Here is a 22,072-nt window from a genome sequence, read left to right as displayed (position 1 = left end):
TTTGCTTCATCTTTGGTATTCTAGATTTTGTTTAATCAATGTAATTCCAAATATAGCTATTCAATGATTAAAAGAGGCTAGGTTCAGACATCTTTTTGAAATCATTCAGGTTGTCTTGTCTGTGTACTGCAACGCAACACCAAATTACTATAAAATCCCTTGCTTCTATTCTGATGAATATGCACGATTCTTACTGTTGCAAGATTGGTCCAGCTGGAGGCTGTTCATAACATTTCTGTAAAAGTGACAGACCTTGCCATATTGGTTGTCTAGATTTTCATCTCTATAACTATTTTCACCTTTCAATATAATACTTCATATTTAAATTTTTTTGAAGATATGAGTAGGACATTTTTTTACTACCTGTGTTATTTAGTGCTGCGTATTGGTTTGTGCAGGCTGCAGGTCAAAAGTTTCTGCTACGTGTATCCTATCTTGAAATTTATAACGAGGTAAGGATATTTAATGTTCAACATAGAAATATTTGCTGAATCATTTGTTGAGCTGCTTTACTTGTTACTTTTTGCTAAAAATTTAAATTTTTCATCCAATTCTACTGCTTGGTAAAAGATACTTTCTGTTGGTTGAGGCAATTTATCTGTTTATAATATGCTACAGACTTTTTCTTGTTTATAAATTTCTTTTGATAAAGTTTTATAAAATAAAACATGATGGTATGTCTCTGTTAACTTTGTTATGGAAGTTTAAATCAAGTTTTTTTTTTAATGGAGGATAAATAAAATCTGCTGTTATGGTATTTCAAGAATAGAGGAAGGACAAGTCTCTTATAGAATCATCTGAGAATGATTCCATGCTTATAATATTCAATGTTGTCTACTTGTTTTCTATAAAAACTATCTGCTGGTGGCCTTGCTCCATTTATATTATGTTAGTGGATCATAGCTGTCGTCATATTGAATTATACGCCTTCTTGAGTTTATTTTAACCAATACAAGTATCCAATTTAGTTCTGTAGTTAATCTTCCATTTGTATTAAAGTTAGGCCCAAGTGTTGGGACAGGATAATAACAATGGTTAGGTTTTATATGTGCAGTAATACATTATTTTGATGACAATACAAATTGCAGTGCTCGTGTCAGAGTAGCCAAACTCGTCCAAATTCTGTCTGGCACTATTGTTCAAAATCTGTGCAGTGTAAATAGAACTTAGCACATAGCCTCCCCCCCCCCTCTCTCTATAAACTCACACACACACATCCTGTCCTTTTGTTGAATCTCTGAACAATAGTGATTATTGTTTTATGGGTTTAATATGTGCCCTGATACTTGTGCTTCTTGTATCAATGGCTTTTTTAATGCGAAGTGTACTTTTATTGTTTACTTCTTTGCTTGTATTTTCTAACTCATAAGAACTTTTAGTGTATCTATGTTATTAATATTAGATGATTAAATATAAAAATATGTTTCTATATATATAATATTTATCACAAATGAGAACTTCACAAATATGGTTCAAATCAGTGTTACAAGACTTGGACTTGGTCCAGACTTGGCAAGCTTATTTTTGACTTGGAGTTCGACTCAATGCCTAGACTTGGCGAAAAATTGACAAAGGTTCGACAAATGGAAAACCCAAGGGACTCAAATATTTTAAAGGATTTAACACTTCTTTTTATGCACCCTTGAATAAACAAACTTTAAAGACATTAATCTCATCAAATATCAAATAGAACTTTACAAGAAAATTTTAGGTGACAAAAATAACACATTAGATATATAAATAGGGTGAAATGCCTACAAACTCATGGAATATGAAACTCATGGCATCAGAAGTTCCAAACAAATATCGAAACAAAAGCTAGAAGTCTATTGCACAAGCCTTAGAGCAACCCATATTACTTGAAAGCCTTAGAGCAACCTATATTAGTTGACACCCCGGTCCTCCTACATGTGTGTCTAAGATAGGTCTTGGATGATGTTGCAGCTGTGATATCTTCCCCTGTCTCAGTTTCAGGGTCAGTGACATCCACATCATCATCCAATGGGTGTCCTCATGCTCTGTCCTCCTCCTTTGCCATGGCTACTGCCTCTGCCTCTTGATCCACCTGATCAATCCATGCCAAGTCAGAACTGCTAAAGACATGATCATCAATCTATGGATCAAATTCCTCTAAAGTGATACTAGACAAATGTCCAAAAGTTGTTTGTGATAGGGACAGCAATTGTGATTCTACTATTATATACAAGACCATTCAATCTTTCACTAACAACCTATTGCACTTTTTAGAGTGTATGTGCTCAAACATACTCTAATTGTGCTCACATGTTAAAGCACTACATGGTTGGCTCAAGAAAGGAATTGCAATCCTTTGTAGATTTGACACCTTAGTGCCAAGCATCTCTTACCATGAATCTAAAATGAAAAAAAATAAAAATTTATTCAGCCACTTTGAGTTTACTAACATAAAATGGTAAAGATAGAAAAGTTTGATTTTAAGTTTTAAATTAGATTTATCCATTTGATATATTTTTTACTTGGTTATATTTTTGTTTGATTTTTCTTGCATACATCTCATGCAAAGAGGTCTCCTTGTGTACGCATAAATATCTATATCTCATGGACCATGTGTTCGCCAATTGATGAATCGGGTGACATTTTCTCTACAACTATGTAGAGTCCTCTCAACACCTCCTCTTCAACCTTGAAATCTAGGGAAATTGTTATAATGATTGTAGCTTCAATCGGATGATTCCAATCAATGAAATCAAATGTTTGAATGGCTTATCGCCCATAAACATTTGATATCTATCCTTCACCATTATTATCATAGAGCATTATTATTATTGATAATAAATTATAAATTATATATATATATATTATACATAAATTATCTCTCTCTCTCTCTCTCTATATATATATATGTGTGTGTGTGTGTGTGTGTGTGTGTGTGTGTAAATTATATCATAATCATGGCAATACATTGAGCAAATATTATTTTTGATATATAACTAATGTGAGTTAAGATATTAACAAGAGACGCGCCTCTTTATATCATATATATATTCCTTGGAAGAGTAACTTGAAACTCACAGAATTAAACGAGTGCTATTACAAGTTACAGCAATGTATTAAAATATACATACATTGAGATCTTTAACATGGTATCAGAGCAAAGCCTAGGAGAAAAATCTCAATATAGAAATTATAAAATACCAGATGCGACAGACCATACTGAGAAAAAATAATGCCTCTACCATGTGCCTCTTCAATTTTCTTCACGATTAAAGAGTTACAAAGGTTGACTCTGAACTTGCATAGATTTTACATTGGACTCGATTTACACAAAAAGTGAAAACAGCTAGCATATGGCATCCATGAATATTATCGGGCTCTCTTTGAGTAGTGAACGATATCCATGACTAGTTAACTCATCGTGGTTAGAAGTATTTACGACACTGTTAACATGTAAATTGCCAATTGTTTACTGTTGTTGAAGCACTGTCACTGTGAAAGACATTTGGTATTTGGGAGAATGTGAAGAGCATACAAGCTGTGGGTAGATGTTATGAGCTTTAATGCGCGTGTTGGTTTGAAGAACTTGTGAGTACCATGATTGTGAGTTTAAAATTATCGAAGGTGAAGATATTCTTATTTGAAGAGATTCGAAGTTGACTCTGATTTTTTTGGAAACCAAGCAGATGTTCCTTCTGTGCAACGTATATTGATTCCACCAACAATACCGTTCTGAGTTGAATGAACAGTAACAATTGTTTTTGCTGCTATGGATGCAGAAACCATGAGTGGTGTGATTATTAGCATGGGTATCATACTGTATAAAGCTGTGTAAGGTGAACAAACAGCATATTCACATGATTGCTGGAGATTTTACATCTTCTGTATTACCGTGATTAAAAGGGAAGTCCAGACTTTATCCTTCATTATGACTGTTTGAATGAAGGAATGACAAGTACTGGTTCCTAAAGAAAAACATATCTTTGACATATCTAGCAGCAATGTAGAATTAATAGAAAGTTCGGCATATGCTTGAAAACTGACTTCATAAGGTCTACGACTTTTGCTTCCTTCTGTAATGGAATGGTCAAGATGCAGCCCAATGCTGTTGGAGGAATCTGTGCTGCTTCATAGCATATCCAGAATGCTAGATGGGCACATCTTCACACATTGTTCTAGGTTTTAATCCTTATTTTGCTCAAGCTCATAAATTTGAAAGATAGACGTCTATTAAATGCATGTGAGAGAATCTTTATCCTTACAATGGTGTAATAGCAAATAAAGATTATAAAAATATTTATAAAAACAAGCAATTTCTCTATGCACTGAAGAAACAATTGTGCAAGGAGGATACTAAGACAAGCATCAAATACAAGAAGAGCTGTCAAGGTAGTTATTAAAATGGCAGCGAACATTTAGCTTCCATATGTGAAAACATTCAATGTCAAATCGTGAGCCTTATTCAAGAGTAATCCATGCTCCTTTTAATGGAGTCGGGCTGGATCAAGAGTCAACTTTCATACTTGTTTGGAACGAGATTATTTCAATCTAGATACCATTGTGACCTCTAGCATGGGATTTGCAAACAACTTCAGTGTATTTGGAATGAGTGGCAACTGCCTGGAAATGATTTAAACTCTTCACATTCATTGCAGGTATTCTTACTGTTGTTGGTCATATGTGTGCTGAAATTTGGTCTCATGGGTGCAAGGGAATTATGTGCTCTAAGAAAGATTATACCTTTCTAGTTGCAAGAAGATATATCCTATATTTCTAATGCTCCTTGATTACCTTGCTTCAGGCATAAAATCCAAATTAATATTCAGTTTTACAGTGTTCCTCTGCTCTTTGGAATCAAGCATGGAGTATTTTAATTTCATCTTTTCTTTGAGTCATAATATCTCTACTTGGAAGTATAGGAATATTACCATGAAGCAATGAAGATTCTAGCTGTTGTTCTAAGCACTGCATTATAGTTTCAAACTGACGTAAACATTGAATCCTATCTTATGTGTTGATGGTCATTTATCTGATCAGAACTAAGGAACATTGACTCCAAATTTAATGCTTGCTTGAAAGTGTTGTCCATAAGATTATTAGAATCGGGGTCCATTACTAACACACTAGGTTTGGATTCTTTAGTCTCTTAATTGTCACAAGTAGAAAGAATCCACTTGGTCGCCAAAGACTATATATTACATGGCTCCGAGCTTTGGCTAACGTGAAGTATTTTGTATAGTCATTTCCTATCAATAGAACATATGGGAGTTGTAACAAAAGCATTAAATGGTGTAGTGTGCTTAGTAGTCTATCGTGAGTTTGCTATGAATTGCCAAGGAGTATCGTACATGAAGAGATAAGTATTTTGTATTGTTCATGAATTTCATATGCAACCTTGACAAACCATTAGAGGCAACCTTGGACAAGAAGGTCAGAAGGTTGATATTAGATTCAGAGGGAGTTTGATAGTTCATTAGAGGTAACATTGGACGAGAAGGTCAGAAGGTTGATATCAGAGTTAGAGGGAGTGTGATAGTTCATCAGAGGCAACCTTGGACGATGAGGTAAAATGGTTGATATCAGATTCAGAGGGAGTCCGACAACTCATTAGAAGAAACCTTGGACAAGGAGGTCAAAAGGTCGATATCTTCTTAATGAGTTCTTCTCTACGACAGAGAAGTTAATGCATTCTTCTCCGTGAAAGAGGAGTTTGAGGTGAAAGTCTTTGTTTTGTCCTTTGAGGATATTCAAGGTGGATCCACCCTCTGATTTGGTTCATGGTAGAAGTCATGTGAGTTATTGAATGATCTTGTGAAAACTTCTTGAGAGGTGACAATCTTTCAATACATTTTCTTATGGTTATTATTGTAAGGTGACGATCTTAACAATAGTTTAACCTTCTATTAGGATGGATATTGTTTGGTTGATGTCCTTGGAGATCATGATTGTACATATCTCTTATGTAACCTTTGAAGTTACATTACTAAGATATGGCATGGTGTATACTATGACACATAGTATCGGAGACACCATGTGCAAATATTTTCCTTCGTAGGCATCATGAGACAATGCAAGTGCACATACCAAAGAAAATGTAAGTATGGTGAATATCTTATGGATGATATTCTTGTAGACACCGAACTTTGATGATATCGTAAGGTATCATCTAAAAAATGGATCTATGTTAATATTCTTCATCACACCATCTTCTAGAATATCATATCGAGTTGATATTTCTTTCTCATTACTCGAGAGTACAATTTGTTGATCTAATAGACAATCCTCCCTAGCTAAGAGGGAGTATTAATGTTGTAGCTTTAATCGGATTGATTTGATCAAGAGATAAACTATTATAATTACTAGTTAACCATGGGCAGATACTATGAGACATAGTATCAGTGGAGACACCATGAGCAGATATCTTCTCTAGTAGACATCATGAGATGTGATGTTAGTGTGCATACCAAGAAAATATATGAGTATGGTGAATATCATATGGTTGATATTCTTGGGCATACCGTACTCATGATGTTACTGTGAGGTAACAGTAGTACATGTTGTGTTGTTTATTTGGATCAAAACCATCCTCCCTAGCTAAGAGGAGTGTTAATGGTTGTAGCTTCAGTCAAATGATTCCAATCAATGAAATCAAATATTTGAATGGCTTATCGGCCTTAAATATTTGATATCTATCCTTCACTATTATTATCATGGAGCATTATTATTATCGATAATAAATTATTAATATCAATTATATATATATATATATATATATATATTACTAGTTAACTATTATTATTATCGATAAAATATAGATAGATAGATAGATAGATAGATAGATAGATAGATAGATAGTACACGCACACACACACACACACACATATAGCATAATCTTGTCAATAGATTGAGCAAATATTATTTGTGATATATATCAAATGTGAGTTAAGATATTAACAAAAGACACGTCTCTACAAGATACATGCCTCTTTATATCATATATATATATTCATTGGAAGAGTAACTTAAAACACACATAATTAAACAAGTGCTATTACAAGTAATAGCAATGCATTAAAATATATATACATTGAGATCTTTAACAAATTGGAATGCTATATTAATGTATTAGGCAACTACATGTAAGGCTTGTGAAGTTGAAGGTGCCATTGTTGATCAACGATCTCCCCAAACAATCTGTAATAATTTTTTGTCCTTAATCTACTAGTTTTCACTTCAATGTCATATATTTTTTGCTCAAAGCATTGTTTTCTGTCTCCTTGTGCTTGAAAACAATAACGATGATGTTTTAGGGTTTAGAGAGCAAATATAAGTGTTATTGTTTTTAGTGAAAAGTGTTTTTAAATTTTTTTTTGTTGACTTACTTTTAGTGCTTTCTTTGGTAGAGTCTAGGGCTTGGGAATTGCCAAGTTTGGTGAGTCTTGTGGGCTTACCAAGACTCACTTAGATTTGAGTCATGAGTCCCTAGGCCTCAAAAAGCTTAGGTTGCCTCTGGGATTGCTGAAGTTGGGCAGGTCTTATAACTTTGGTGGTTTAAATGCATAGGATCTAGTTGCACATTTCTATGATATGTCTGGTATGAAACACCAATTGTATCCCATAAAAAAATTGAAAAATAACACAAACATACAAAAACAAGACAAATAAATTGAAACGAAGAAAAGAAAAGACAAAATTGACACCCTTCAATTTATTTTTACCTCTTAAACAATCTATTGTCTTGATGTGCCTCCATCTTTTATTTTAGCATTTACCAACTCTTTCCTTTTGTTGACTTTCTTCCTTTCTTCAATCACCCTTTCAACATTTGTAGTCTACTTGCAATGTACCATGGTTGCAAACTATTTTTTTTGTCCTCTTGGTATGTTGCTACAAGTTGTCTTTTGAACAATCATCTTTACAGGCCACATCGTCTTATTATGCATTGGCCAATATCCAACACATTCTTGGTATACTTCCTCAAGGCACTATTGTATTACATGCTTATTATCTTTCCTTAACTCTACCATTTCTTTATCAGACTCTGCCTCTTGTTTTTTAAAATCTATTTTCATGTTCTCTTTCTTCTTAATGCTTCCCTTTTGAGATTGTTGTCGCATCTTGCTATTCTTTCTCTCTGCTTGTCTTCTTGTGATACCTCACCTAGGGCTTTCTTTTCTTCGTTGCCCAGTCTTATGGTATCTAGGCTCTTCTCTCCAACTTGTCAATCTACAACACACATACTGAACCAAGTGCTAACCAATACAATTAATTTCTCCTGCCAAGATCTTTTGGGCTCAAATGCCAAATGATGCAGGGGAAGGACTAAATTAATCAAGCATGCAGATTCTACTGAAAAACATTCAAGGTGCATTCCAGTTACACCTTTTAGCTACATTGTTCTTTGGTCTATTTGACAAACAACATCCAACCTTGTTTAAGGACATACATTCTTGGCTTGCCTGTGGCCTCTGACCGTGCCTCTTTATGATTAACAAATCATCAGCATATTAAACAACTCAAATGATAGTGTTCCATAAACTCTCCTTCTACTAGGTTTTTTTTGATAGATACCCTGCACAAAGAGATCAATAGACCTAAATAACTTGTGTAGAACAATTCATCTAGGTTTCCTTGGCGGGAATGTGGGTAGCTTTGGTACAAGGATTTCCACAAAGTTTAATCAAATTTCAACTGTGGAAACACCTATTAATTAATTTCACTTACTAAAAGCCTAAGGTTGGGTTCAGGACAGAAAATACAAAAAATGCTATAACTTGCACAAAACCAATGAAAAGTCATGAAACCAATTGCAATTGGAATTTAAAAAACCATATCAACTTTATCAATCATGCTCAGGTCCATACCATACCATACAGATCTGTACCATGCATGTTTGCAGGCTATAATTGTTTAGGAATATAAAATTTACAAGGTAGCCAATGGTGTCTTTGAAACTTGAAAAACCTGAATCATTTGTATTAACACTCTTAAATAGACTTTATAGATGCTACAAAAAATGTTATAAAAAGTAAAGTTGTCTAAATAAAGATATCATCTAAAAATAAAAATGACTAAGAGAACTAATAAGAAAGCCTATATGACCATTAATTAAGGTTCTAGAATAACAAGCCAAATACAACAAAAACCTAGGATACTAAAAATATTCTAATAACCTCCTTAATGGTCATTCTATCAACTATCCAATAGAAGACTGTACATGTCTTGTGATCATAAATCCTTCAAAGCATTTTTCTGCCGTTGGTGAGACCCTCCCTATTATTGCAAAACGTTAATGACCAAGAGTAGCCAAAACAACAAAGAATGATGTCCCCTTCTTCGAAATGTTCTACAACAAGAGATTAGAGTCTTCCACTGACCCTCCCAGAATCCGCAAAATGGCTGAGCAAAAATCATTTAGAAAATGTCCAACCTGATGTTGGATAAAAAAAATGTTCTTCCCTATAAACAAAGACAAATAATGAGGATAATTGCCATGATTTTGAGGAAAATCCAACAAACTCTCCAAACTGTTGCACATGAGGACACCCCAAAACATAATGAAAGGTACCATGATTTGAAGTATATGAAGCGTTGTTTTCGGGGGAAAAGCAAAAGAAAAACCAAAAGTAGGAATCCTTGACAGAAAATCCAATGCAAACTTCACAAATTACATAAGCCAAAAACAATTTTTGAGGAGAAAAACTGACCAAAACCAAATATGATTTTGAGGTGAAAAATCAATCAAAACCAAACAAACTTGGTTCAGAGAATGCAAAATAGATAATTCTCAAGGAAAAATTTAGTAAAACCCAAATGGTTATTTTGAGGAAAAATTAATAAAATCCAAGAGATGATTTTTATGGAAAAATTATTAAAGCTCCCCATAACAGAGTTATATCCAGACCAGCCCCCCCTTGAATTCCACGAAACCATAAAAAAACAGAATCGATTGTATTAACAATACACATTCTTAAATAGATTTACAGACGCTATAAAATGTGTTAAGTAAAACGTGAAGTTGTCTAAATAAAGACATCGTCTAAAAATAGAACTGATTAATGGAACTGAAAAGAAAGCCCAAATGGCCATTAAGTAAGGCTCTAGAATAATGAACTAAATATAGCAAGAACCCAAGATACCAAAAATGTTCAATTTTTTTACCATAGCTTGCTCAAAACTTAATGAAATTCTATGAAATTAATTTCATTTGGAGCTAGAGACATAGCTATAACTTTTCCAATTTCTATTTGAGGCTTGTATCTATCCATGCAAGTCTGTACTACACGGTGTAACGAGACTCGAACTCGGCAAGGGTAACTTGACTCGTGACCCGGCTCTGACTCGTGACTTGGCTCGGTGGTGACTCGGCGAAGTGAAAAAACCTCGAAATTTTGAGATTTTTTAGGATTTAAAGAACATTCCATGCACCCATTATTGAATAAAGCGTAAAGACACAATAACATCATTAAATAGAAGATAATTTGATCATAATGCACATGCCACATACTTAAAGTTAAAAACTTAAAACTTAAAAGTCAAACATCGATTACATATGTACAATACTACAAACTACAAAGTTACAAACTTACAAAGGTAAATTGCTAAAAGTAAATACTATATTACTAGTAATTAAAGTGAAACTAAGATAAATACATGCAAACCATCAAAATGTATATGTATTATCATTTATGCATTATGAAATCCAACACATCAAGATTCAATAGTCATCATCAAATTCAAATGTTCCAAATGCTGATCATATATTAAGTTACTGTTAAACTGTTAAACAAAAAGTTAAAACAAGACTATAAGTCTAAAGCTGTGGCTCCTAGTCGGAGTCCTCATCATCATCCTCATCCTCATCGTCATCCTCATTATCATCGTCATCCTCATCCTCATCCCCAACCTCAGCCTCAACCTCAGGCTCAGGCTCAATATAATCTACAAAATGCCTCTTAGTAAGGCGTCTAAGGTAGGTCCTAGATGTCTCAGTAGTCATAGCATCAGCTCGTGAGGTGCCTCTAGGATCAATTGTACTCTCTGCCTCTGGCTCTGCCAATGTCTGTGGGGTACCACTAGGAACAACTGGAGCTCTCTGGTCCTTTGCTGCCATAGCCACAGCCTCAGCCTGGCCCTCTCTATCTGCCTGGTCAAGCCACTGTAGGTCCTCATCATCAAAGACAGGATCAGTAGCCTCAGTGATCCAATTAGACACTGGATCAACCTCCTCTAGAGTAATCGGAGAGGTGTCACTATCCAAATTCTCCCTGATCCTAATGCGTAGGTTGTAGTGCACAAAGACTAGAATTCATTTTCTACACAGACAACCTGTTACACCTCTTCGAGTGGATGTGCTCGAACATGCTCCAGTTACGCTCACATCCAGAAGCGCTACTTGGCTGGCTCAAAATGCGGATGGCGATTTGTTGAAGGTTTTTGGTTGAAGGCCCAAACATTTGCCACCATTTATCTGAATTTTGAAAAAAGGAAAAGAAAAAAATATTAGTCTCATTTCAAAATTTGAACTTTAAGTTTAAAGCTAGAAATTTATAAACTAGATTGTATAAGGCTTAAGTTGCAATCTTTACCTGGCTGCAATTTTGTAAGACCTTCTTTGCAAATTTGACTTGAAAAAATGGGCCCTGATGCATTATTATAGGCATCCATCTCAAGCAATATATCTGTGGGATTAGGGGACATCTTTGATACCACTGTGTATAGGCCACTAAGAACCTCCTCATCTGCCTTGAAATCATCAAGGAAATGGTATGCCGGATTGAGGTAATAGGCTGCTGCATGGATGGGCTTATGAAGCTGATTTTGCCATCTCCTATCAATTATGTCCCAAATAGGGCCATAGTTTTTCCCAACTCCTACATATTTGGCCTTAATAGTCTCCTTGACCCTATCCATGCCCTCATAAATGTAGCCCATACAGGGCTTCTTGCCATCAGCAACTCGTAAGAGAGCTACAAGGGGCTCGGTGATCTACAAAACAATTAAACAAAAAAACAATTTAGTGAATGATGAAACTTTGCAAAGTTGCACAATGAAAATAAAACAAAAATATGTATGAGACAAATTAATTTATAAAATTTTAAGACTTAAGCTTTTAAAATTTAAAATTACCTCCACAATCTTCGAACATGGCTCCCAAAAATTATCATCATCATAAATGCATTTTGTTGCATCTATCCCTGCAGGGCTGCTCGCAAAGGAGGAGGAACTCCATTCTGGATCAACAAACATGCACCTCAGCTCTAACCTTGAACTCAGCAAGGATTTTAGTGTGATAAAGTTCAAATCTTGTGATACTAGGACGAGCCAACTCCTTTCCCTTCGTGTATTTCCTCATAGTGCTGAGGACCAAGGCATGATTATAGATGAACTTACAAAGATTTTTGGCCTTGGTAACACATGATTTCACCCATACAAGCTTGTCAATATCCTCTAACATGAGGTCGATGCAATGGGCTGCACATGGAGTCTAAAAGATTTTTGGGTGTCTCTCCATCAATAGTTTTCCTGTAGCAATTTTAAATTAGTTAGTAAACAATGAAAATTTTTGATGTATTAAAAAACTTTTAATGTTCAAAATTTAATGAAAACTAAAACAAATTTTTTAGAAGTAGAACTTAGAAAGTTAGAAGTTCAAATTTTACCTGCAGCAACATAATTAGCTGCTTTATCTGTCACCACTAGGACAACATTCTTTTCCCCCACCTCCCTTATGACCTCCTCAATAGTCTGACATAAGAATTTTGCATTTTTCACACATGAGGAAGCATCTATGGACCTCAAAAACATGGTGGATCCTGAAAGTGAAAATTAAACAAAATAATTATCATTCAAGAATCAAGAATCAATACTCAATAAAACAAAATTTTCGTTATTCAATAATAGTATACATTAAATTTTAGACTTCAAGAAGTAGAGCATGATGAATTACCTCCGCTAGAAATAAGAAAATTTAGGAGGGTTCTGGACCTCCTATCTGTCATGATGGTACACCCCTTTTGGCTCCAAATCTTTTTGTGTCCTCCAACTCAAGTTTCATCTCCTCAACCATATCTAGCAAGAGGGGGCCACTCAACTCATCTTCAGTGGGGGCTTTGAACCCCGCACCACAGATGGAAATTGCATCATTCATCCCCTGCCAATAAGGAGTCCTATTACATTTATAAAAACATTTTAATTAGCATATTTCAAATTTTCAACATCAAGTTAAAAGTATAAAATTGAATATAAATTTTAAAACTTAAAACTTAAAACAATCAAATATAAATGAAGTTGAAAACTTGAAGTACCTAGCTGCTATAAATGGAATGTTGCAGAAAAACCAAAACTTGCAAATTGCTCTTACTCCAGCTTCATGTATCTCCCTATTCCAGCCCATGCTCTCAAGTGAGGGTTGTGCACCAGGAGTGGTACGCGGTACAAAAAAGTTGTCCAACTTACTAGATTTTCTGACTCTAGGACGAAGAAGAGCAACACTACTAGAAGGGGCAGCAGCAGTAGTATCACTAGAAGTGCAAGGAATAGATGTAGAAGAAGCACGAGCAACAGAAGCACTAGGACGATAGGGGGGACGGGAAGAACCTTCTCCAACACAGCCTACTGACTCTAAAACATTTGCAAATGAGCGTGGAAGGGAACTAGAACCAATCAAAACTAACTCTTCTAATTGTTTTTCTTTTAATTGTTTTTCTTGTTCATATTTTTCCAAGGCTACATAACAAAAACGTTGAGCCTCAACAGATGTAGCTCCACAAGGCTCAATATCATGACCACATAAGCCAGCAATATGGTATTTTAATCTATTTATCCCCCCACTATTAATGGTTTTGCAAAATAGGCATTTTGTTTGAGTTCTCTTTCTACCCGGAAATTCTATGGTGAACTTCCAACACTCATATTTTTTGTTGCCTTTAGAGAGCTTGGGTTTTTTACCTCCGGAAGCCATTATGACTTAATTAAGGAACAATGTAAAGGTTGCTGCAATAAGACATTTTAGACCAAATATTACCATTTCAGCATTGCATTTTATGAAGATCTAAAGTAAAAAAAAAACTCATAAACAAACAAAAAAAATTCATGCAAAAAACTCATAAGCATAGACAAAAAAATCATCAAAATCTAAACAATCAAGTCTTACCTCTTTCAAATGCTTTGGGAAGTGTTGAGAAGAGCTCCTATAAACTCCTTGATGATCTAAATGCAAGTTCCAATGTCACAAATGCAAGCTTTTCTCCTCCTCCTTTCAGCTGGTTGCAAAACAAGAAACCTCTATTTCTCTTCTACCTCTCTCTCTCTTTCTTCTTTTCACTATAGACTGTTATGGGAGCCCTTTTAGGGTTATATGAGTGAGATATATTAAAAAAAAATGTAAAAAATTATATTTTCAAGGCCCGGTTTCATGCCTGTCACGGCCAAGTCAAGTAGGCCGGGTCATGCGAGTCACTCGGTGACTCGTGAGTCACGCGAGTCACTCCTCGTGACTCACCGCTCGTGAGTCACGAGTCATTGTGACTCGGCGAGGTCAGCATGGCTCGCTGACTCGCTTGACTCACGTGACTCGCCGCGAGTCACGTTACCCTGGACTACTACATGCTTCTTTCAGTTCTTTCATAGGAAAAACTCAAACTCAAACAATCTTTTAGTGATGCAAAACAAGTTTTCTTGCATTCCAAACTACTATTCTCTGTCCTTTTTGTAAATAAACATTTCCCATTATTTTATATCATTTCTAACTCATCCAACTAATTACACTTAAAAGATGCACTTTTCATGACAACTTTGCCACTTTTTATGACAACTTCGCAATTTTTAACCATAAACTCAAACCACATGGTCAACATGGTGTGCAAGGACCGTATTTGGACAAATTCACCAAAAACTAAGGATGGAGAATAATTCCTAACCTTCCTAGCTTAAAAATTCACTAGAAAATTCAAATTGGGTTTTCGTGGGAAACCCCAAATTACTAAATTTCTACAATGTGTGACAACTTTTGCAAATTTTAACCTTTTAACTCAAACCACAAAAGATGAAAGTGTAAAAACAAAACTCACATAGTCTACAATGACCTTATTTGTAGAAATTGATCCGAAACCAAGGTTGAAGAATAACTTCCAATCTTTCATAACCCAAAACTTCACTAGAAAATTCAAATTGGATTTTGGCGAGAAACTTTAAATCTAAAATTTATAGACATTATGACATATCTTAATTCATTGAAATGGACCTCAAGGAGCCCCTAAGGCCTATAGCATCAAAAAACAAGTCTATGAACATAAAAAAGAAAACAAAATGCACCAATAATGGATGCTTCCACATCAATTACAAGGCTCAAATTGAAAGGCACCATACTACAAGTAATGTTTTAGGGAAGGCTATACCAATTATTGTGAGGCATTAAATATCCCCCTACAAAATTCTAGTTTTCTTGTTTTCACCATTTGTATGATATGGAAGGAAACATCCATGTTGTTAGTTCCTATTACACACAGGATACTATGCATTCCCCGATTCAACTAAATCAACCAATCATCATCCAAAATTAAAATTGGTTTGCAACATTTCCTACAGTTTATCATTTTTTCACATTTCTTTACAAATATACGAATTAATTTATTTGTAATCCTATTGGTTAACAATATCATCATGTTAAATGTTAAACCACCAACATATTAGAAGCAAGGATTTAAATCATTTGACCAACTTTTCTTCTGATTTTTTTCCGTTTTCATATAATAGTGCTTTCACTATTCCATTTTGTCCTTTTTCTTTCACAATATGTGGATGATAAAATCATTTATTTTTTATAATATCTTAACAAATATCTTTTTGTCGCATTGCTTTTGACAATGATAAAAACACATGATTTTTATATTAGTAATTTAACATATCTACAATTATAAATATTATTGAATTATTTTAATAAACTTATTTAGTAACAATAAGATAATTATCTCTTGCATAATGTTATATAAGAAATACATTTATTAGATAAAAATATAATAAATAATAAATAAGAATGCAATTTACTTTATATTTATTAATGAAATAAATATAATACATTAATTAAATATACGTTACATATAATTGCATAGTAAATATTTTTTATTAAAAATATTTAGTTATTCATAATATATAGTAGAATAATTATTATGAATAATAATAGGTGTCATGGATAACTAATAGTATAAGAAGTTATTATCTCTATTATCATTATTATCATAGAGATTAATTATTACATGTACAAAATTACACGTGATATAATTGTTATTATACTTGATTAGTTAAAAAATATTCAGTTGATTAATTAATACTTGTTATTGTATAATCATGAATAAAAAATAGAATAATAATTACTTTAAATAATAATGGACATTAATGATAATAAATATGATAATGATTTTTTTCTATTGGTGTCGGATCTACTTATATCTCCCGTACTAATTGTCTACAACTCCTTATCTCTTCAGTTTTCTCCTTATGTCTCCCAAAGCACTCCCTCTATAATGACAAGATATCTCCAAACACTTGTTTTTGACTCTGTTCGTGAATCTATACATATATTTTTGACCATGTCAATGTCTATGCTCAGTGATGTGTGTCAATCTCTGATCAATGGTAATTACAGTCAAAGTGCCATGAATAACATCTATGTCAACATTGATATTATGTGCATGTGTTTGTCACCTAACCTCTAATCATTTTTGACCATCACTCTTCCTATTTCCAACTATGGGTGGGCAAGAATCAAACCCATGACCGTCCTCTCAATAGAGCTCGTGTTGTACTAAGAAATATGTTATTAATTTTTTGTTACAATGTTGTTTAACTAAGAAATATGATATAAATTTTACTAGTTGAGAGGAATTATATGCAATGCATATTTTGCTTACTTACTAAGAAAAATATTTTATGTTTCCACATTTCAATATAAATTAAATTTAAATTTAAACATTTTGCATTACTATTTGTCAAAATAATTAATATATTATTACGACAATAAGTTTTATTAGTTTTGTTACTAGTTTCCTATGGTGAGTGAACCAAGTTCTTTATATATATATATATATATATTTGTTGTATCATTAAGTGTTTTTCCCAACATATTTAAAATAAATATAAGGCTTTACATGTTATACTTATCTTGTCAAAAAGTTACAAGGCTTGTTTTGTAATTATTATAGTTCTACATTTTCTTTTATTGAAGGTCATAAACGATTTGTTGGATTCAACACGACAGAACTTGAGAATAAGGGAAGATGCTCAGGTGTGTTTTCTAAAAAAGCTTGATTTCAAACGTGTTCTAGTGAAATCAAATTGAGAAGCTAGTCTTTTGTTATTGTGTTCTAATTTTTGAGTACTTGCATAACCATTACTGTTTCAGCAGCATGATAAATTATTAAAAAATAGTCACATTTAAAAATATTTTCGTTCACAATGCTTTTTTTTTGTTCTTATTTTCTTTACTATAGGAATTGCTAAGGCACAAGATGGAAAATTTAAAAGGGCGATTACCATAAGCAATGATTAAGCTTTTTGTTAAGTTTAAATGGCGAATTTGGATTTCTTGGTGAAATATTTATTTTTTCTTGTGACTAATAATCTTTAGGTAGGGAGCCTTTACTAATTTAGTATTTTTTTTGAATTAGTACTCAACTTTTATATGGCTAGTTGCTACCTAAAATACACACATAATCTATTATAGTTCTAGAAAAGGATTTGAAATAATATTGATTTGAAACTTTAGTAGTTGTTCAAAATAATTGCTATGTTATAGATAATAGAAGGGCAATGATAAATATGTGGTTCCACCTGCTTCCATGTCTTGACATGCAAATAACTTGTTTTTAGCTTGTGAGAGTTGTAATTTCACCCATGCTTTAATATTAGATTAATAAGTTGTGTGTAATGTTCCCATTTTTCTTGAGCATGAGAGGATTAGCCTATCATTTGACACTCATAGGCTTGTATAGTGGATTAGAGGGTCTAGTTTGGGAGTTTTTGTAATGTCCCCATTTTTAGTAGGCTCTTGTATTTAGTTTGGCTAGTTCAACATTGCGACCCTTGTGAGTTGACGATGGGATTTGAGGATCTCAATTGTGGGGCTATAAGCCTTCCAATAGCCTATGGTGTGTTATGGCTCCGTTTAAGAGACTTACTATTTATAGTAAGTCAAACTATTGGTTCCGATGAGCTCAGTTGTGTCAGAGGAGTTGAATGATGCTCTCAGTTTTTATTTCAAACTCCTAGCTTGGGCTCCAAGAATCTTGGACGGAGCATCTATTTATAGTAAGTCACTCTGTCAAGTTCATTCATCGTCTTTCTTCATCAAGATCACTCCAATGTTGTTAGATTTCAATTCTGATGCCTTTTCAGTTGTTTTCTCAAGATGGGTGAAATATTATTATTACTCACCTAAATATGCCGAGGTGGTTAGTTTTTTTGGTGTTGTATGTTGGTCACCTTAGTATCATAGCTCGTTGGAACTGGGATGAAAAGTTTTAAATCGTGGGCACATGAAACAGTGGCCTTGTGTGTGAGAATATTACGTTATAGTGGAAAAGGTCATTTTTAGAGCCAAAAGCAATTAATAAATTATATTATAATGACACTTTATTATATTTTAATATTGTGTGCAGGAAGCTTCTTAAGTCAAGTTCATTTGGGAAAATTGTGCCATTTGGAGATTATACATATGAGGCCATTTGATAAGAAAGGCATCCGATTGAATATTATTTTTTCTCTTGTTGTCTTTGTGACACTTCTGAAGTTCTGAAATTTTGTTCCCTTGCTGAAGTATAAGGGTATGGAATCTACAACTGAATATTGTAGATTCAATTATGAGGATTGCATTTTGCAGTTTGTTGTCTTGCATTTTGTCACCAAAAAATTTAGGTAACAATGATCAATCAATCAACCCCAATTGGTATGGTGAATCTTTTTATTGAAGGCTTTTGTCAAGTCCTTTTCTGTTTTCATTTTAATAAGCCTATGCTTGATTTTTTCAAGCCTTCAACGTCCTTTTTCTCATTTTTGAGTGTGTGTTTGTTTGCTTTTGGTCTTTTGGTTTTGTTCAATATCTTGCTTTCGATTTTCTCTTCGATTTGGTATATCTTAGGGCTTAATCGGGTTTGGCAATCAAAAGATATAACTATTTTAGTGCCCAAAAAGTGGACTCTCCAGATGCAATTGCATAATTTAAAATATCATGTTATATTTTAATATTGACATTCACTTTTTGAAAAATATAACATAAATTCACTTTATGTTATCTTTTTATGTTACTTTATCACTTAAATTTTTCACTTAAGTGACTATAGAGCACTTTATGTTATATTTTTAAGTTGAGTTGCTTTTTAATTTTCCAGTTAAGTGACTTTATTAAATATATAGTTTGATTTAATTTTTGAGTTACTTTATGTTTTAGTTCAAAACATCTAAGTTAATATTACTTTTTGAATGATATTTGCACATGATATATATATATATATATATATATATATATATATATATATATATATATATATATTTAAAAAAAATAAAAAATAAAAATAAAAATCGATAAACGGCTGAAGCCAAGACCTCCCACATGAGAGGCTCGCAAGTTACCGTTGCATTGTAGGCTTTTGCCTTATATTTGCACATGATATATTAAACTATACAATGTAAATATTATTTTTGACCCAAATAAGTGATATTTCTTCAAAAATCAATTAAACACGTGCTTAATTGATCACTTAAGTTGTGCAAATGCATCTTGTTAACTCATTTACATGTAATGGTCCTCCAAGAGTGAGATTTGCACTAGAGATGAATGTAATGGACTTCCTAGAGTCCATTTTGCATAAAAAACTTCCTTTACATGTAATTCACTTTACATGCAATTGCATCCTAAGAATGCGATTTGCACTATAAAGTCATTTTTATGGACTTAGACAAATAAAAGCCAAGGTTTTGAAAATATGCAATGGTCCTCCAAGAGTGCAACTTGCATGGAAATGACCATTTAAATATTAAAATGAAATATGTAATGAGGTTGGAAGAGTGCGATTTGCTTTGTTTTACACTTATATGTATTTCAAAACATGCAAAAGACCTTGGAGAGTGCGATTTTGCACTATATGCTTGTTCTTGACAAGTTTTGAAACATGTAATGCTCCTTCTAGAATGCGATTTGCATCTAGATTCTAAATTCATCTATTTGAAAACATGTAAATGCACTTCAAGGGTGCGATTTGCATAAGAGACCAATTCCTATACATTTTAATATTTGAAATATGTAATGGACTTCTAAGACTCCATTTACATGTAAATGCACTCCCAACCAATGGATTTTATATGTAACGTGTCTTGGAGAATCCAATTTTGCATTCAAAACTCATGTAATCACCCTCCAAGACCCCATTTTTGCACTCCAAAGCCAAAAACGTCCAAACATATGGCATTTATTACATATTTTAAATATGTAATGAGGTCTTGAGAGTGTGATTTGCACTTCAAGCCATCATATGAATACATTTTAAATATGTAAATGCATCCATGGACCCTGATTTGGCATTTCAACACATGCAAATTCTATTGGAGACCACGATTTGCACTCCCAAGCCAAAAATGGCTCAAATTCATGCATTTCTAGGGCACGTTTTTGCTAAAAATGCCCAGAAAATTGAGTTTTCATCCACGTTTTTGCATTTTGGAGCCACATTTTTGCATTTGGATCCATGTATTAGCATTTAGGAAAGACGTTTTTGCATTTACAAGTCAAAAGCGACCAAAATATATACAATTTGGAGCCACGTTTTTCCTGAAGATGCCCAGATTTTGGCATTTCCAGCTCAGAGTTTTGATCCAATAGGGGGCATTTCAGAGTTCTGATCCATGTTTATGTATTTTGTGATCACATTTTTATCATTCTTGGTCAAAAATCTTTCATATTATTGCAAAACAAGAGCATGCTTTTTTCCCCGGACACGTCCAAATGCATGTTTTCTTCAAAAGCGGTTACATGTTGAAGGTTTGAGATCACTTTTTGGGCATTTACATACAAAAATGTCTCATACAAAGCCATCATTTGCAAGCATTCAAAAGTTCAAAGAGTTTGTTGGAAATTCGAAATTGGAGGAGAAACTTTCTTCCAAACCTATCAATCTTCCACACTAGGCTCTTTGATCACTAAGTAAGTTGAAGTTTTCCATTTGTTTCTATTTCTTTGCATATTATGGTTCATCCTTGTACATTTGTCCAAATATATGCCATGTATTTTGCAAATCCTCTTTAAATAGGATGAAAACCTTCATTTTCAAGTATTTGGAATTTCCTCAAATTCCATTTTCGAATTTGCATAGGAAAGCACCTTGGTATTTGTCATGTTTGAGTAAAAAACCAAAGTTATGTTCTTGTTTTGTGCTTGGTTTTTTTTCTTGTTCGATTGCTGTTTTTTTTCTTCAAAAAGCTTAAGATTGTTCTCAAGAATCCAAGAGCATATCACACCATTTCATTTTTCACCTTTCCATGCAAGTGTATCACATCTTTTCGTATCCCACCAATTCATATCCAAGCATATTACATCATTTCCTTCATATGCAATTACATGTAATCTCATTCTCCACCTACATTTACATGTAACTACCTCCATACCCACTTACATATAGTTCCATCCTTCGAACCTAATTACATGTTTTCATCAAGTCACAATTACATGTAAATTACTTTACATGTAATTGCATCCGGAGAATCCAATTTTGGTAGGTCACCCTTTAAACACCAAAGTCACCATTTGCACACATCCATATGCATCCCAACTTGCATTCTTGGCCATATCCACAAAAGCCCATCTTTGCCCTCATGCAATCCACGCTTGACAGTGCAATTTTGGCCCATTTTGCCCAAATACATATGCTCTCCGGTTCATTTTCAGCCATCATATGTGTTTCATAAGTATTTAATCCATACTTAAACACTCATCCCTCATGGATTCGTCATTGTAACTCAAATCCCAAAGTTTTCATGGATCCAATTTCATTCATTGGAAGATGTTTTCATCTTCATGTTGTGGCGCACTCTTCAAGATATGTTAGAACTT

At 33.6% G+C, this 22,072-nt stretch overlaps 1 protein-coding gene and 1 long non-coding RNA gene across 10 annotated transcripts in view; one reads left to right on the top strand and one right to left on the bottom strand.

Annotated features, from left to right (window-relative positions):
- The window catches only part of LOC149578099 (kinesin-like protein KIN-7E, chloroplastic), a 377,239-nt gene that overhangs the window by 65,574 nt on the left and 289,593 nt on the right, over positions 1-22,072 (top strand). For all 9 annotated transcript variants that reach the window (XM_089827536.1, XM_089827546.1, XM_089827542.1 and 6 more), the window contains exons 6-7: positions 399-452; positions 17,198-17,257. In XM_089827536.1, the coding sequence (XP_089683662.1) occupies positions 399-452; positions 17,198-17,257 (114 nt within the window). The remainder of the gene's footprint in view (positions 1-398; positions 453-17,197; positions 17,258-22,072) is intronic.
- The window catches only part of LOC149578100 (uncharacterized), a 383,937-nt gene that overhangs the window by 89,168 nt on the left and 272,697 nt on the right, over positions 1-22,072 (bottom strand). The window lies entirely within an intron of this gene.

The sequence above is a fragment of the Cupressus sempervirens genome, chromosome 1, assembly GCF_028749045.1.
Source record: "Cupressus sempervirens isolate cs-2001-9-10 chromosome 1, ASM2874904v1, whole genome shotgun sequence".
Taxonomy (NCBI): Eukaryota; Viridiplantae; Streptophyta; class Pinopsida; order Cupressales; family Cupressaceae; genus Cupressus; species Cupressus sempervirens.
This window is presented reverse-complemented; position numbering and strand designations above follow the sequence as displayed.